Source organism: Acanthaster planci, unplaced genomic scaffold, assembly GCF_054643075.1.
Source record: "Acanthaster planci isolate LZ-2023a unplaced genomic scaffold, COTS_SCS Contig15, whole genome shotgun sequence".
Taxonomy (NCBI): Eukaryota; Metazoa; Echinodermata; class Asteroidea; order Valvatida; family Acanthasteridae; genus Acanthaster; species Acanthaster planci.
The window spans coordinates 150,212-166,531 of NW_028257639.1; the positions used below are offsets into that span (position 1 = coordinate 150,212).

General features: G+C 42.4%; 2 protein-coding genes across 4 annotated transcripts in view; one reads left to right on the forward strand and one right to left on the reverse strand.

Moving 5' to 3' along the window:
• Positions 1–55: 55 nt before the first annotated feature.
• On the reverse strand, positions 56–9,877 carry iqub (IQ motif and ubiquitin domain containing). Its single transcript, XM_022248244.2, has 12 exons — positions 9,726–9,877; positions 7,539–8,339; positions 7,029–7,163; positions 6,532–6,699; positions 5,782–6,110; positions 5,367–5,577; positions 4,557–4,732; positions 3,806–3,976; positions 3,307–3,483; positions 2,448–2,696; positions 1,910–2,095; positions 56–1,563 (listed from the first exon to the last, which is right to left on the reverse strand). Exons 2-12 carry the CDS (start codon positions 8,311–8,313, stop codon positions 1,399–1,401), a joined length of 2,742 nt encoding a protein of 913 aa, XP_022103936.2. The 5' UTR covers positions 8,314–8,339; positions 9,726–9,877; the 3' UTR covers positions 56–1,398.
• Positions 9,878–9,988: 111 nt separating this feature from the next.
• The window catches only part of LOC147795490 (dynein axonemal heavy chain 12-like), a 49,306-nt gene continuing 42,974 nt past the window's right edge, over positions 9,989–16,320 (forward strand). For 2 of the 3 annotated variants that reach the window (XM_087131803.1, XM_087131804.1), the window contains exons 1-8: positions 9,989–10,167; positions 11,864–12,157; positions 12,827–12,853; positions 13,277–13,466; positions 13,811–13,886; positions 14,397–14,589; positions 14,861–15,022; positions 15,725–16,070. In XM_087131803.1, the coding sequence (XP_086987929.1) occupies positions 11,864–12,157; positions 12,827–12,853; positions 13,277–13,466; positions 13,811–13,886; positions 14,397–14,589; positions 14,861–15,022; positions 15,725–16,070 (1,288 nt within the window). In that variant the 5' untranslated portion in view covers positions 9,989–10,167. The remainder of the gene's footprint in view (positions 10,168–11,863; positions 12,158–12,826; positions 12,854–13,276; positions 13,467–13,810; positions 13,887–14,396; positions 14,590–14,860; positions 15,023–15,724; positions 16,071–16,320) is intronic. The other variant, XM_087131805.1, reaches the window with a different exon arrangement.

A 16,320-nucleotide genomic window follows, 5' to 3' on the forward strand; every position in this document is an offset into this window, starting at 1 on the left:
TAGAGCAGTGACAGATTTATCCATGACAATCAATCTTTTGAGGTGAAACTAGAAATATCATGTACTTAACGGTTTTTATTGTGAATGCTGCCAACCGGTAACACTCAAACCAGCATGAAAGACAATTTAAAATCGTCTAACTTCACGAAGTTCAAAAAAAAACAAGACAATAGCTCAACTTTGGTTTATAGAGCTAACTGTTCCAATATTCGGCGCACACTCTAACCTCTGTTCCCAAACTTAAATTTTGAGTTACATGTATTTTACATATTTTATTTACAGAGGGCCAGATTTATATTCAAAAGGTGACCCGTCAAAACTGTGCTAGTAACAAGTACACTTCGAAGATAAAACTAGAACATGAAGTCAGAGAAAATTAAAAATTATGTCAAACTTCTTTGCAACAAGATAAAAATGCTCTTTTACGTGAAGTGGAACCAGATGAGGCATATCAGTGCTACCAAAAATACAAACTTTTCGTCGAAGGCCTTTCCATCTTCCAATAAATTTGACAGGTGTATTACTTCACGTAAAGAACTTATCATACAATCTATTTTGACATGGAAAGTAATGCCAGGAGGATTAATCTCTGTAAATCATTTTTACTGTAGATCTCATGTATTCTCTGGACATGTGAGGGCAGCATTCATTAGAATGAAAACACTCCCTCTTTAGTTAAAAAGTCAATAAAATGGTTGATGTAAACAGAACAGCACCATCTAGGGGCACCACCTTAGCTGAATGTCCCAACTAATGACTCCTACCAAGTAACGGAAACTGGACTGTCCGGTTCCTTGACTCTGAATAACCTGTCAGTACTGGAGGACTTGGTGAAAGCATACGTATTACATCATGGCTACATTTACTGTTAGACAAGCACATTATGTAGAAATACACTTACAACTTGCCTATCCTAACCCAAATAAAAATTTATCACCAGCTTTTACAGCCCAGTTACTGTGCACCTGCTTTCTTGAAGCACAATAAAGTGTCATTGGTTAAATTCAAAGTCTTAGATGTTACAGCATCTGGGAAGTTTTCTACAAACCCAATAATGAATGCAACGAAAATACTTTTTCTTGTTGCATAATGTGAACTGTATCCAGGATCCTTTGCAAGAGCTGAAAAGGGCTGGAATTATCATCATGAGGAAAGTTTTGAAGCAAACGAGGTGGAAGTACATGTACATTCTAGATCAGACAGAAGGTTTAAAAAGGATAGATATGATTATGTTACATGTAATTTGACAATATCTCAGTGTCTCTGGCTGTCCTCGAATCTGAAGATTTCCAAAGTCCACCGTCTTGCTCGGATCCTGGTCACGCTTCCACCCTATTTCTGAACCTGGTGAAAGCTGACAGCTGTCACCAACATCTCCAGGCTGATGGTTCTGTTTATCTATGCTTTGGTCGGCACCACGGGCTGGGTCACGATAGAAGTGCCCGGTTTGGGTTGGCCGGCCTTCTGCCTCATGTGCTCTGCCATGCCCGGAAGACGAGAGAAGTAATTCCGTGCCAAGGTGTGCTTGGTATTGACCTTGTGGCAGAAAACTCGACCGTAGCCCTGCATGAAAAAAAGACAAAAGGTACAAGCAACTCCAAAAACGTGATTGGAATAATGAATTTGACTAATTGTGTACTTGTCAGTTGCCACAGAGTGAATACTTCTTGAAGTCTTTAAACCAGACCAGTATTCAAGAGTCACATCATCATCAAAAAACACCTTGGTGCACGACATCGGACTGAATGACTAATGCAGACTCCTGACAGACTTCAGTCTATGACTGTACCTAACTTCCACATCAATTTCACATTACCGATTCAATAAAGTAATGAATGCATCAATCTACGCCCCCCCCATTGACTTCAGTCCCTCCCTCCACCGTGATTCGATTAACCTCAGCGCCTACCTTCTCCAATTCCTCAATCTGTACATGCGTGGTGGCTTCATCCTTGGTGAGAAGGATGCAGTTCCATGGCGACCACTCCTCATCCTTGTCCCAACGCACCAGCACCAGGTCGTACAGGTCGTTCCAGGCACTGAGCGCGCTCTGTGAGCTCCAGATGTTCTCCACCAGGTATCTCAGGTCACCCTCCTGGGGAGGATCAAACCAGACTCAATGTAGGTAAAATCTTGGAAGATGTTAGGATACTTTTCAAACTGTTTTTTTTTTCCATAGAAGTCAAGAGTGCATTCACTGTATTCTGACAGCAGTGCTGCCTAAAAAAAATTACTGCCAAACTGCCAATGATTTTTTACTTGGGCAGAGGGTAACCTTAAACTTCAGAAGTCTGACAAAAATATAAACTAAAAGTACATGTATTACCTGACAAACTACACATTTTCAAGCAAAAAGCTCTTGAAGAATTTGTTTAGAACAAAGTGTCTGTGAGAACAACAATTCCAACAAACCCTTTTCAGATGGCTACACAGATTTGTTTTCCTACCTGCATGAGGAAAGCGATGCGCGAGCCATCCTGCATGGCCTCCTCCGACTTGCGCAGCGCCCTGAGCAGGTAGCGGTAGTGGCTGTAATCCTGGCGGGCCCGGGCGTCGTTGTCCAGCTTCTGGCAGCGCCGGCAGCGACCCACCATGCGGGAGTTGGAGGCCAGCTGGAACTCGGTGGACGGCAGGTAGCTGTTGCAGCTAGGGCAGAAGTAGATGTTCTTGCGGAGGCTGGACGGATCCTGGGGTACCTGCAGTGAAAAAAGAGAGACAGGTGAAATAAGACTTGGACAGAATCAAGATTAGCTCGTTAGAGGTCTATAGGGAAAAACATACTTTTTGCCTAGTCAACAAGACATATTCATTGACAGTGAAGTACTTCTGACAGTGACGGGTATAAAAAAGAGATAATGAAAAATTAGGAAGTCATTAAAAATGCAACATGACTCCTGGGCTTACATTTCTTTCGAAACTTTCAGTCCAAAAAATCACAGATGTCTAAAAACACGACTTCCTGAAATACAAGACAGGTCCTGTGTTCTGCCTCAGAAAGACTTTGAAATTTTTTCTTTCCTCAAACAGAGGCTGAGGGCAACTTAGCATTTAATGTTTTTAACATCAAGTGACAAGGGGCACATCATACCAAAAAAAAAAGTTTCCACAAGCAGCCCATTTCCTCAATACCTGAACTTATTTGTCAGTCATCAAAGACACAAAGGAGGGAAGTAAAGAATTATTACTTGCTAGATCTGATTTTTCTCCAGAGAGCTTTATTGAAATACACAACTGCAAGTGGTCCGGATATTAATAAGATTTTGTTTGTCACAAGACTCTAAAGCTCTGAGGTTGGGCACGACTTACTTTGAGCAGCCTGGCAGCTTCTGCATTGAACGTGGGCGTCTTGATGTACTGTAGGAAGAGAGTGGCAATCCGTTTACGCAGACCTTCAAGATTACTTTCCTTGACTCCTCGCATCAAGAGGTCAGCCTCCCGATCAATCAACTCTATGATCTCCTGGGTCAGTTTGCAGTCATGCTCCTGCATAAACAGTTACAAAAGTGGCAAGAGTAAAAGATGAATGCACAATTCTGCTCCTATGACACTCTTTCTTTGGGGGGGTTAATGTCTTTAGTTGTGTTCGTTTGAAAATTGCAGCATTGAGCTGTGTTCAACCAAAGGAGTTGAGACACTTTCTGGAATATTCAGATGTCATGAATCGGACGAGCACAGATGACGGTTAAATATAGCATCTTTGAATGTCTGGAGGATGCTGTGCTCTTCACAATATGCTCTGATATGAAGACTCGATTTTGAGAGGTATTGTGACTCGTTAAAACACGTTTTTTTCAGCTGTGTTTACCTTCACGGTGTGTTTGAGCGTCAGTAGAACATCTAGTCTTTCATCTTGCGTCAAGTACTTCATGTTGAGACTCTTGTAGATATCACGTAGTTCGCGTGCCCTAATGGTGTAGGCTGTGTCCATCTCTGTGAACTTGCCGTCAGCTGAACGCCACTTCTTGGGTGCTGCCGCCTGTCAGAATTCAATTTCATTAATGGCCATTAACTTCAATTGTGGACCTATTTGTCATCCTACCATGCATACTTCTCTGGGTCATTCCATGAGGTTGGAGCACAATTTGTGACGGTGCCCTAGTTACATGGGTAACTTGTACCACTTGTCATGATCCGTAGAATAGGTCATTTGCTCCGTAAAAGCATGGAGGAAGAAACACACATATCTCTGTATTCAGCCTTGCAAGATGTATAATTTGGAATCCACATGCAGGGAAGTAGCTGTTCATTTTTTCGGCACCCATGTAACAAAGGACATTGTCACAAAGTGTGCCCCAACCTCATGGAATGACCCCTCTCCAAAGAGCTCCAATAGGATTTGCATACCACTTTCCTGCTGCAGACGCTCTTGTTAGCATTATTCAACGTCTATGACTCATTGTAAATACACAGGCTTAAGTACACTTTGTTTTATAGCATAGCAACATCCAGTCTTTGCATACCAAGTATGAATTTGAAAAAAGAAGCAGTCTTGAAGCAGTGTATAGGCATCCTTGATGTAAACATGAGTTTTTGGCATTAATAGTTGGAGGGTTTACCTTATCCAGGAAGTTTTGTATGGCCTGCTGTTTGTTCACGGTGTCAGCTTCCAGCTTGTGTCTACCGATAGATGCAATCAGCTGTGTCTCTTGATCCAACAGGTGGCAGAGCGCGGCCTTGCGCTTGGCTCCTGTGAGGGTGGCATTGATCTGATCCAGCTCCTCTTTACGCCATTCTGGTAGATACAGAAGAAAGGAGTTAGCAAATCTCAAAACACTGATGACCAAGCAGAACGTCACTGCCATTGCGGGACGCACTACTAGTTGGCAACAAGTTGTAAATGCTAATCTTTTTATCGGTTAATTCGTTCTGCAATTAACTTTACACGGATGGGCAGATGTTATCATGGAAAGTCGTTCACATAATTCGCCCAGAGCACACCACCTGACGTGTCAATGCACCCTACTTGTTACTACTGTTTTCTCTCCTGACGTTTGTTACCATCCTTCCGTGTCGGCAGGCCCAACAGGAGATGAGAAACAACAAAAAATAAAAGCAAAGCCTACAACGTCACAGTTTATTTGAACAGCTTGCAACTTGATTGGACCTTAAGATTAGCTCATGATGACATCTTAATCTGCAGAAGTTTAACCTTGCTAATTTTCTGAGTCTAAGTCGAGATCATCAGAAGACCACACACGAGATGGCACATAAGACCATTCGCGAGGGCGCACACAAGTAACAGGATGAGGAATGACAAAGGAATGCTTTTGTTGAAGTTCACTGACATAACATGCAATTTGAATTCAGACTGGAAGTCATGGGCTGGTCTTGTGAAGGTCTTAAGAGCTCTTGACGACACTGCTTACTTTCCAGAGCGTGGTAGAGCAAGTCAAAGTCTTCTTTGCTGCGAGGGTTCATGCGTTTCTCAAACTCCCGCCGGATGCGATCCTCCTTCTCCTTGACCTTACGGATGGCCTCTTGCCTCTCCCACTCCAACCGCTTGGCCAGGTCCACCCGTAGCTTGGCCACGTGCCGTTTGGCCTGCCAGCGACGGAAGTAGGACTGCAGGATGATGACCTGTAGGCAGTAAGATAAAGAGACACAATTGAAATTGGAGCTTTTAGGAATTTTTGCAGATTCAGGATTGCGGTCATATGCGTCAAACATCATTACATAAATTACAAACCAAGAATGTCAACTAAGTTTTGTCCAATCTCACGATAGTTCAATTACACTGTTTGTCAAGACTTTCCTCCTCACAAGAAAAAGGCAACATCTCACCTTTTTCAGTCGGATGGCATGATACTCCTCGGCGGTCTGGTACCTACCGGGCACCACCAGCTTATCGGTCATGTTTGAGACATAGCACCCGATCATGGTCATCTGGGTGGCCGTGTTGATCATGGTTTGTTGGCGTATGTTCTTCTGCTTGACCGTCTGGGTGTCGCGACAGAACTTCTCAATGCCGTTATCCTTGCGTGTCTTGGGCCGGGTCTGGGCTGAGGCATTGTGGTATTCTGTCCCCGTGTTGCGATGGCGGAATCCACCTAGGAATGGCTTATGCCGCATGGAACGCTCGATCTCAACGACAATGTCTTCCTGCACACCATCTGTGAGAAAAATAATCAACTTCTAAAATGAGCTGCAAATATCTCAAAGGCAAATTCAAAACGTCAGAATCTCACCACAGTCATCAAAGGTTGTCCTATCCCTCTTAAAATGTGAAAAATTGACATAAATTTTTTAAAACCTGTACTAGACTAACAAACCAACCATCCGAGGTGAAAGTCAAGATTGGGTGCAATTTTATAGAGAAAACCTTGCAAGCATTCCGGAAAAGAAAAAAAATGAACTCTAACAAAATAGGATAAAGAAAAATCATAAAGAAAAAAATATTGTGGGCTCTTTGTGTTTGTATGCGTTTGTATTAAAATCTATTTTAGGAAATGATCAATTCTTCTATCTTCTTGACGCCTAAAGTTGTTGTAAAAACTAATTTAGAGATTTCGTTGTACATGAACTTGTACACACCTCTTTGAACTTTAACCGTAATGACGTCGGGCATGATGTATGAGGGCTTTGGTTTGAGGGCTTTCAGGGGATTATTCTCTGGGTCAGCCGACGAGATCTCCATCTGGACAGCACCATTCGGTCCAACGCCAAGATCATGAAGGGTCAATTCATCCTTGACATTTGACCCTAAAAATGGAAAAGAGGGGGTTTTGTCAGTTGGATATAAACAAAACCTTGTTTAGTATGTGCCAACAGAGGCAATGACTGTTGTGTGTACAGCCAACAAAATGCTATTTTCATGATTTTTTAATTCTTTAGAATGAATACATGTATTCCTTGCACATTTGGTTGAGATTTTGGGCACCAAATTTAACCCAAAAATCCTACCGATGCAACAACTGATGACATCAAGACTGCTTTACTTTTGTTTTGGGCATGAAGCAAAAACCAACCATTGAGTAATAGAGATTGACATATGTTTAGAGCAAATATGTACATTTTGGACACATACGTACCGTCATACATGAAGACCAGATGGTCCGCCAGCATGCGTAGCTCACTGGCAAAGAGAGCGCGTAGCTGCTGCATAGTCTGACTCAGAGCGCACGCCATTGTAGTCACCTGCCCGCTAGGCATCAACACAAATTTCACTGGAAAAACACAGAACAAAAAGATATGTGGATAAAGCACTGAAAATTGAATGTAACAACATCCTGAAAAAACAAAACTTGGCTATTGGGCGCATTATTACATGTGTCGGGGTTAATGGCTTCTGGCTAGCACCCCCTGAACAGAGATATTGACAAATGGGAATAGCCACCAACATAGGGCTGGGTAGCTCAGTTGGTAGAGCACTGGTACGGTATTCAAGAGGCCGCTGCTCCAGTCAATTTTTGTTGTTCATCTTTCTAATCATTCCTAAGCACCTAGTCAGTTTCCCTATACGATTTCTTTCACAAAACTAAGTTGCTAGACAAGCCTGATTACAGCAGTTAATGAATAGTTTGAAGGTTTTGACAAGTTACCTGTTGCCGTAGCATTGAGAGGATCGGGCATGGGTGAGGCAGCGTGAGGGTCAACTTCGTGTTGCTCATCTGTCTGCTCAGTCTCCATGCCAACCGTTTCCCGCTCCACTTGGGATGCAGTCCTCTCAGCATCTCTTGATTCATCTTTCCCTGGTTCTTGCTGCACATCAACCGCCTCCTCAAAAGCCTCCTGTGGTTTCTCCTCCTCCGAACTTGCTTCTTTACTTTCCTCCTGGGCTGAGACGACGGCTGTCTCTCCTGCGGTCTCACCCTCCTTATCCTCCTCCTGACCTTTGACCTCTTGGCTTTGCCTTTCGTCCTCTTGATCCTGTCCAGCCACTGCGACATCCTGATCTTGACCTGCTACCTCCTTATCGGTGGCCAGATCTTGTCCCTCTGTCTCAAGTTCTGCCCTGGAAGCTTCTTGGTCCTGGTCAGCAACAGCTTGGTCTTGACCCTTGACCTCTTCCTCCTCACCTCCAACCTCCTGTTCACCCATTGTCTCATTCTGTGTTGTTTCTTCCTCTGGTTGTTTCACCTCCTGTGGGGCTGGAGCTGGTTGTTCAGTGGATGCGTCATCTCCAATTTCAGGAGGTTTATCCTGACCAACTGGTTCACCTTCCTGTGCTGTCTCATTTTCTGCTGTTGTTTCTACGTCTGCAGCACTCCCTGGCTCTTGGGCTGCACCCTCTGTGACTTCACTGGGTTCGTCTGTTTGTTGTTCCTTATCCACCTCTGTCGGCTCTGTTGGTACCTGGCTGTTATCGTCTGCCATGATTGGTAATCCACCAAGTTCCGTTTCTGGGTAGGTATGGACATGCAAAAATGAGCGAGGGCACTGCCACTGTTTATTGGGAACTCATTTTCTTAAATAGGAAATTGTGATTTAAATTTGTCTTTTCCATAGGCTCTAGCTCCTCTATTTAACATGTTTAATTTCAAATTTCAATTTCAAGCAAAGCCAGCATTTCATTCATTGAAATAAGGCACGAATAAGAACAAACATTTTAGGGAAATGTAGAAATGTAAATTTTAAGCTTTTTAGTCAAAATCCACACTCATTTTTGTGTACAAAAAAATTATTTTGCTCTCCATTACAAGTACAAAAACATATCAAAATACCTCAAAATATCCCTGATTTAAATCAGTATTTCTTTGCTTTGCAGAGTCCGATGGAATTCAAACTTAGGCTATATAAAAATGTCTCTTAATATGACATCCTCTTCAAGATCACTTCAAAAAGTACAAAGAAAAAATAGTTGAAAAATATGTGAGCCTCTTTTCCCGAAAATCGATTTAAAATAGTTAAGGCCAAACACAAACTATTAGGCCTACTTCCAGAACTGGTGTACGCCTATGACGCTTTTACAAACTTTACACAGCTCTGGTGGTACAGTCGTTTCATCGTGTTCACTCTTATATGCCTACATGTACTTTTGTAAGAATGTTGGACATGTCGTACCCGAGACAATTCGTACCTGGGACAACTCGTAAATCAATTGAGAAAGAAAACGAAACATGGAAAAGCATTCCACGTAGGCCTAATTTCGCTCTCTTTTAATAATTAAACATTTGTCGCTCTAAAAAGAGCCACCTGTTTTGTGTAGGCCAATTAATTGCAGACATTTAATCAATCTCTTTGGGGAATATGCGGCTCTGAAAAGAGAAGTTTAGTTTATTCAGGACACAGGTCCGGTCAGGTACTTGAGGGCCACCAGAAACCTTGGTGCTCAAACGGCTGGAGTACACCCCAAGGGTCAGCGAGAGCATACTCTCGCTAGAGGGGGAGTATACTCCTGTACCCGAGTGTAATGCGCACGCATCCTAGTCGTGTTAACAGGAGAAGGCTAACTGCACAAACGCACCCTCTATGTTTCGATCTCCCCAACCTCATTTAGCCTCAGCAGATCACATTTTTTCCAGGTGCGAAGTGTCCCAGGTACAACATGTCCTGGGTATGGCATGCCCTGGGTATGAGATGTCTCGGGTACGAGTTGTCCCAGTTGTGAAATTTTGGGTACGAGATGTCCTGGACACGAGTTGTCTCGGGTAGGCCTAGTACGAGATGTCCCGATAGTAGGCCTAAATGTACTTGACTTGAGCATGTTGAGTTGCACCGGTCAATCTAACTTGGATTGGAATCGTAATTCAACGGATTTTCCCGATTGTGACTTCGTTAAAACATACCTGTCTGAAGGTTATGCCACTGAGAACACAACACAAAAACTTTTCCCCCGATGTTCCTTTGAGAAAATCACAAAATTGTTCACGTTAGTTAAGAGAAGACAGATCTTGTCCGCCAATGCAATGCACCACTAGCACTGCTGTGCTGCTGCATGCATTATTATGGTGACGTCACGTTGCTTAGCGCTCGCGTTATGATGATGACCTTCATTCTCTGGCCTTTGACCTCATTCACGGGAGTTACCGAACATAACTTGTGCCCTGTTCGGTAAAGTTCGGAATTCACCCTGGCGACGAGATAAATGATTGAAAAGTCGGGCTGAGCGAGTTGGAGAATTCAGATAGTTTGAAAATCTTTTCTTTTATTGCAGTTTCAGCCATGAATCGAAAGTAGTGCTACAGAATCTACAAGGGAGATCCCTTTACTTGATCACACGTAGAAAAGGTAAGTGACATCTCGCCAGTACAAATTTGTCGGTCATTGTGTAGTGGGTTTAAGTTCAGAATTTGGGGTTCATGGAAGTCGCCATTTTGTAAACAATCTTGTTTTGCCGAGGCCGATGTGATACGTGAACAACAATGAACTATTAATGTTACCCAAGTTTATCATCGGGCTTGTTCGTCCAAACATCAATGATACAGATGCTTGCCTTGCTTTATTACTTTTGTATATGCATGCTATAGTGTTAATGATGAATAGAATTAGGTTGACACATAGACAATGACAGACTAGTCTGTCAGTGTCTTTCATTGCATGGATGATGGAGGTTTCCTACCTCCATGGTGTGTCAGAACTCAGGCCTCAGGGTGGACTACCATGTAGTATAAAGATTGCAAGATGAGAAGTTTTAGGTGTTGAAGGATTTCATTTCCCCCAAATAGGCCTAAGTACACGTACCTTCTGACCTTAAAGCTACCCAACAATGTGTACGTGTAATTTTACTGACTTAGGCTAGGCTATGTCCACAAGTCTGCATTTTCTTTAATGTAATGGTTTCCCATAGGATTTATAAAGTGCCTTTCCTTCGAGATCATGACGCTATTGTAACTTTATTTCTCACAAGAATAGTCTCTCTACTTAGAATTGATCATATTTCATGTTGGACTGCTCCCATATGAGAATACTAACGTTAATAGTCCTAAATCTAAAGTACCCTTTTAAACTGTAAACATGTTATAACTGTACAAATGTATAAAGATTGTAAGATGAGAAGTTTTAGGTGTTGAAGTCACCCTGAAAGCATGCATGTAGCCTCTGCAAGACTATCTTGGCGAGGGCCTACTAGTAGGACCTAATAGTCATGTAAAATTACTTATCTTGTGGTTCTTGATGCCATTTTTTGCTAGCCAGTACTTTAGGATAACTCCCATTGTCCCATTCAGTAGTTTTTCCTATGAAAGAATAGACTGCATTTGTGTGTGGTCATCTTGAATCGAAAGTGAGGTTAACTTGATTTTTGGAACCTCACAGTAAAAGTAACAAAATCAGAGTTAATTTCAAATTAATGCCAGTTTTACATTTTGAATAATTCAAAATTTGTGATGAAATATATTTAAATGTGTTGAGTCACATTTAAGAAAAACAAATTAAAAGTGAGGATTGGAAGCCCAAACAGTCTGGCATCACCTAATTTAACAGATTACATTTAAAATTCAGGGAACACAATCACAATGGCTTCCTGGGAAAGGTCACTTTTTGTGTTTTGTACATGTACCTGTTGCCACCTCTTGGTTATAGAGGGCATCAAGAGGTAACTTTTGTAAGTTCTGTAGTTTGACAGTGTCCAGGTCTTTACAAAAGTGTTTCCGTATGTTGTCAACTGTACTGTTTTGGATACCAGCTTCAGAAGCCTAGTCATACAAATACATGTAATGCACATATGTGCATTGGCAAGAGTGGTTTTGAGATGCTGAATGGGCCATTCCACTTGGCTTTGGTTTATCATAAAGCTCATGGAATTTGAACGTAAAGTCAATCCAGGAAATTATCCTTTGTGTTGCAGAAATCTGTTGAATCATTCATCAGTTTTTTATTTATCAATGCAAACCACCTGATGAATCAACTGTTCTGATGTATACATGTAACATTTACAAGTACGTACATGCAGACCCTTCGCCCTAATTCGTGATTTGTATTTCAGATGGCAGCTCGTGTCAATGGCCATCAAGCGGGATCCAGGGGAACCCAGAATGGCACCAAGCCCCTTGCCAATGGTGTGCCCCGCCTGCCCCCAATTAACACCCCAGCCAGCGTGCTGTCCTCCAGCAACAAAGACTACAGCCAGAGCAAGCTGATGAAGCACCGGCGAGCCAAAGAGATGCAAGGCCTGTTGACAGACATCCTGTACAAGAATGCTAAGGAGGTGGAGCTGGACATTGGAGACAGCAACCGAAAGAGGCCACCCACGGCGCAGAATCCATCTTACCCGACATCTGTAAGGAGACTTCCATTCCCTTCTCCTTGAGATTTCTCAATTTGTTTTTCAACTTTGGTTTTGCAACTGAGATTAGGGACTACCGGTAATTTTGTAGGGTTTCTAAGCTTGTCACTTGTACGTGCTAAACCTGAAAAAGTCGGAACTAGTCACAACTCAAATATATAACATTGAACATGTGGTTTGGTGCTAAGTAGCCTTGCAAATTTTGCTTAATAGGCTGTTTATCAAAGCAGAATTTTGCCAAATGGTATTTTAAAATGTGCTTTTTGTTTCTGCATGTTTGCATGTCAGACATTTGTTCAGTCTGCACTATTTGTTAAATTTGTTGGTTTCTCAGTTTCTAATTACCTTCACTCCGACTATAAAAACAGAAGATTTTTTGGGTTATTTGTAAAATGTTTTACGTTTTGCCAGTTTCAAGTTCTGTTGTCTAACATATGTTTTGTTCTTGCTGTTTTCCTCCCATCCCCACTTTTTGACATTATACCTTGATTTCAACCTCCGCCACTTTTTCTCAATTCTTCCAAATGCCAAACCCATCACTAACGCCAACTCAAATCCAATTCCTTTTCGTCTCAAACTTCCAACTTTGTACATCTGCCCTGTAATTCTCCATTTTGGTGTCAATTCCATCCCTCCCCGTTATTATCACTCACTAACATACAGATGATGAGCAAGGATCGTATGCACAGGGTAAGTTGAAATAAAGGCTTCCCCATCTACAAGCTAGCCATCGCCCAGGTTTCATAGTGGAAAATGAAATGTATAATTTTTGAGAGAGCTAAGACACTCTCCGTTTACAGGAAAGAGCCGTCTTTACCAAAATTGCAGTGATCTAAATTGATGCAATGATTACAAATTTGTTTGAAATAAATTTAAGGCTGTTATTGCGAGAAAACGTTTGACGTGTTAACTTGACCTTACTGCACCCACATGCCCCCATTAAAAACACTTCCAAGAAACCATCACAAATCATCAGGTTAATTTGTGAAATTTGCAAACTTCCTCACTTATGTAAAAAAGGCATTCCACGTTAATCGTTTATTTAGACTGTGTTTTGTGTTTGTTTGCTATGTGTATATTAACAATGGCTAATATGAACCTCTGTGCCCGCAGCAAAATTATCTCTTCATGAAGCAGTGCGTGGAGAGTAGTCCGGTGACCACCATGGAGCCGCACTGGTTCCAGGACATACTGAGTCTGATCCCAGACCACCTCACCCAGAATCCCAAGATGCAGGAGTTCATCGAGGAGCTCTTCCAAGAAGTGAAAGAGAATTGGACCAGTAGTATGAAGAAGTCTATGGGTATGCCGGTTCATTATGCCAAGTACCATTTGCATTTCATAAAGTTTCCTCAATGTTGGCTATGAAACACTCCAAAAAAATTTGATGGGTAATGACTGCAAATGCACCAAGCTGTATGCTAAGTTTTGAAACACAGTAACCACTAATTATCTCGACACATTCTGTCTCCTGCTATTTATGCAGTAAAAGTCGTATTTTGTCGTTAATGATGGTCTAATTCTTGTGAACGGGATTGTGATTGACAGGATTACCACTCTTCTCGTTGGCATAAATGGATTAGAGCCTGTGCCATAACAACTTGAAAGATATTCTTAGAAGTTCCTTGACACTTTTTATTTCTCCAGTTCAACACGTGCTCATCAAACCAGACATCAAAGGCTTGGAAAATATCAACATTGGCGAACTGCCAGAGGAACCAGTGTGAGTCATCTCTTCCCAAATCCAGTTGACTGAATCCCTTTTTAGTCCTGCTGGTTTTCCGTCCCAATTTGTTCTTGAGTTTGTCTCCAATGGAAAAAGCCATTTTCATTCAAATTGTGTATTTCTTAGGATCCGTAGGTCTCTGTTGCATCGATAACAATTACCGTATTTTGAACAGTAACTGTGACATTGTGTCTGATTAGACTGTAGCGACCAATCTCTGTTGACCTTTGAATAGTGCATGTGCCTTGCACCAAGTTGGAATTTTACCTACCACCTTGACGCTTCTTTTTCAGCAAGGAGGTGCTAGTTATAATATAGACCCTATTACAAGGCCTCCCTTTATTAGAGAAGTTCAGAAAACCATCAAGGAATGGTCATTTTGTACAGCAGCTTGCACACTACTTCTGATTGGTCTACATAAGTACAGTGTGCGGATTTGTGATTTACATGAAGGAGCCATGACGTAATCTTTTTATTGTAAAGACAAGTGTTTTATTGATATTTCAGAGGGCTGGACTACTCCAGACCATGGCATGAGAGCTTTGTGGAAGCTCGGGAGCTCATGACCAGGTCCTTGCACATCACACATCCGTCCATGCAGACGGTGCTACGACTTTGCCAGAACAGCCTGGGCCGACTGATCTTGGTGGACCTCAGCAACCTGAGGTCCCAAGGACCAGTGGAATGCGAACACCTCAAGGTAACGTCATATCTGAAGTAACCCTCACTGAAAATCTCACTTTGAATAAGGATCAGCTCTTTTCGGAAAACCAGTTATTCAAAGATGCATATTATCAAGGTTTGGTGGAATCCAGATGCTGTTGTGCTTGATTGTTTTGTCGATGATTCTGCCAGCATCCAAACATCAGACCATCTGATGTTTATGTACATTTCAGGTTGCTTTAGTCAGCAAGCAGTTTGCAGAGGTCTTTTTTTGAGCTTCTCTTACGACTGTTATTTCTTCCCAACAGAATAACGTCATCTTAGAATGTGAGAAGATGGAGGAGAAGCAGATGCACAGTTGGTGGCCAGAGGTCCTCAACGTCTTTGTTGACAGGAAGAACTTTGCCGACGTCCACCCAGAGGAACTAGAGTCGTTCTACAACTGCACATCCACTCTCATATCAAACCAGGTCTGTACTCACCCACAAGGCTGTTAACCTGCAGCAACCCCTTCTCCTCGGAAAAAAAAATTGGGTTTTTAGTCATTGATCAACATGCCAGAGTGTGCATCTTTTACCTTTACCAAAGAGGGCCTGTACTCGATGGAAGGAAAGTATTTGCCTCCTGGTCAGTCCATTGTTCAATTCTGTTCTTGGTGATAAGTGCCTGTGCTTAGTCTGTAAGGGAAAAATGAGAAACAATGTCTTGTCATCTGTGATCTAGTTGTTTACACTTAACCCCAATCACCCCAACTCCATCAAAATCCATACCACTGATTTATGTGGTTTGGATGGACTAGGTTGAGGTCTAAGGTGACCACTTGTTGATAGGGTATGGTGGACTTAGTCCAGGAGGCCTGAAGCAGTCCTGAGGCATTCGGTGCATTTTGGCTGACATCAAGGAAATCCATCAACACAGATCTTTGCTTCAGTGGTGGATTTTACCACAAGCAATGTGGATTGCACAGGCAGTGTTGAATTTGGATGGAATTTGTCCAGTGCCTAGTAAAAGACACAAGGGAATTTTAAAGAGCTTGCTCCATAAAACAACAATGATTGTATTGTCATTTATGATGGCAGACTGTGAAATGTGAGCAGTTTATAGAATAGTCCAGGCTAAAATAGCAACACACTCATGATGTATCATTATCCCCCACCCCACTCATCGGATAGTTGAAAGATCTCATAGTCCGGTCCATCGATGCCTGGGTGGACCTCTTCGACCCAGCCGACAAGTCCCGCCTCCCCATCTTCAAGATGGAGCTGACCTACGACAACGACAAGATGGAGTTCTACCCCTACTACTCGGACCTGGAGGACTGCCTTTTGTTTGTAATCGGCCAGCTGACCAAGACCATGCAGGGTGTGCCCACCGTCCAATCCTGGCTCTCCGGCACTAACGATCTCAGCAACATTGACGTGGCCATTGCCGATCACATCGTGGCCGAAGCCAAGAGGAAACTGAAAGAGGCCTGTAAGCTGAACTTTGAGGGGCCGACAGAGCATCTTCAGTCCTACTGTGAGTTTCACAAAACAGGCTTCTGTCCTATTCATATAAAGAAATCATTAGGAAACCTTATGAATTAGATTAGCCCAGGAGAAAGTCTGGTCCATGACAGGGTTCCTTCAAGTCACCATATAACCTATCAACAAGTTTTAAATGAGGTGCCATCAAAATTCCTCCTTAGATGTTTTTACATTTTGCAAAGTATTCCCTGTAAGCTGAGAGTTTTAAAAGATGTTACTGCAGAATCAGTACTGAAAAAAGA

Bases quoted from the DNA above. Each gene is read 5' to 3' on its own strand.
- iqub (XM_022248244.2), bottom strand. From the start codon at position 8,313: ATGGCAGACGATAACAGCCAGGTACCAACAGAGCCGACAGAGGTGGAT. The intron at 6,700-7,028 runs GTACGTATGTGT...TTCCATTTTTAG, and splicing joins TCTGGTCTTCATGTATGACG to GGTCAAATGTCAAGGATGAA. The intron at 2,096-2,447 runs GTAGGAAAACAA...GATCCTCCCCAG, and splicing joins GCATCGCTTTCCTCATGCAG to GAGGGTGACCTGAGATACCT.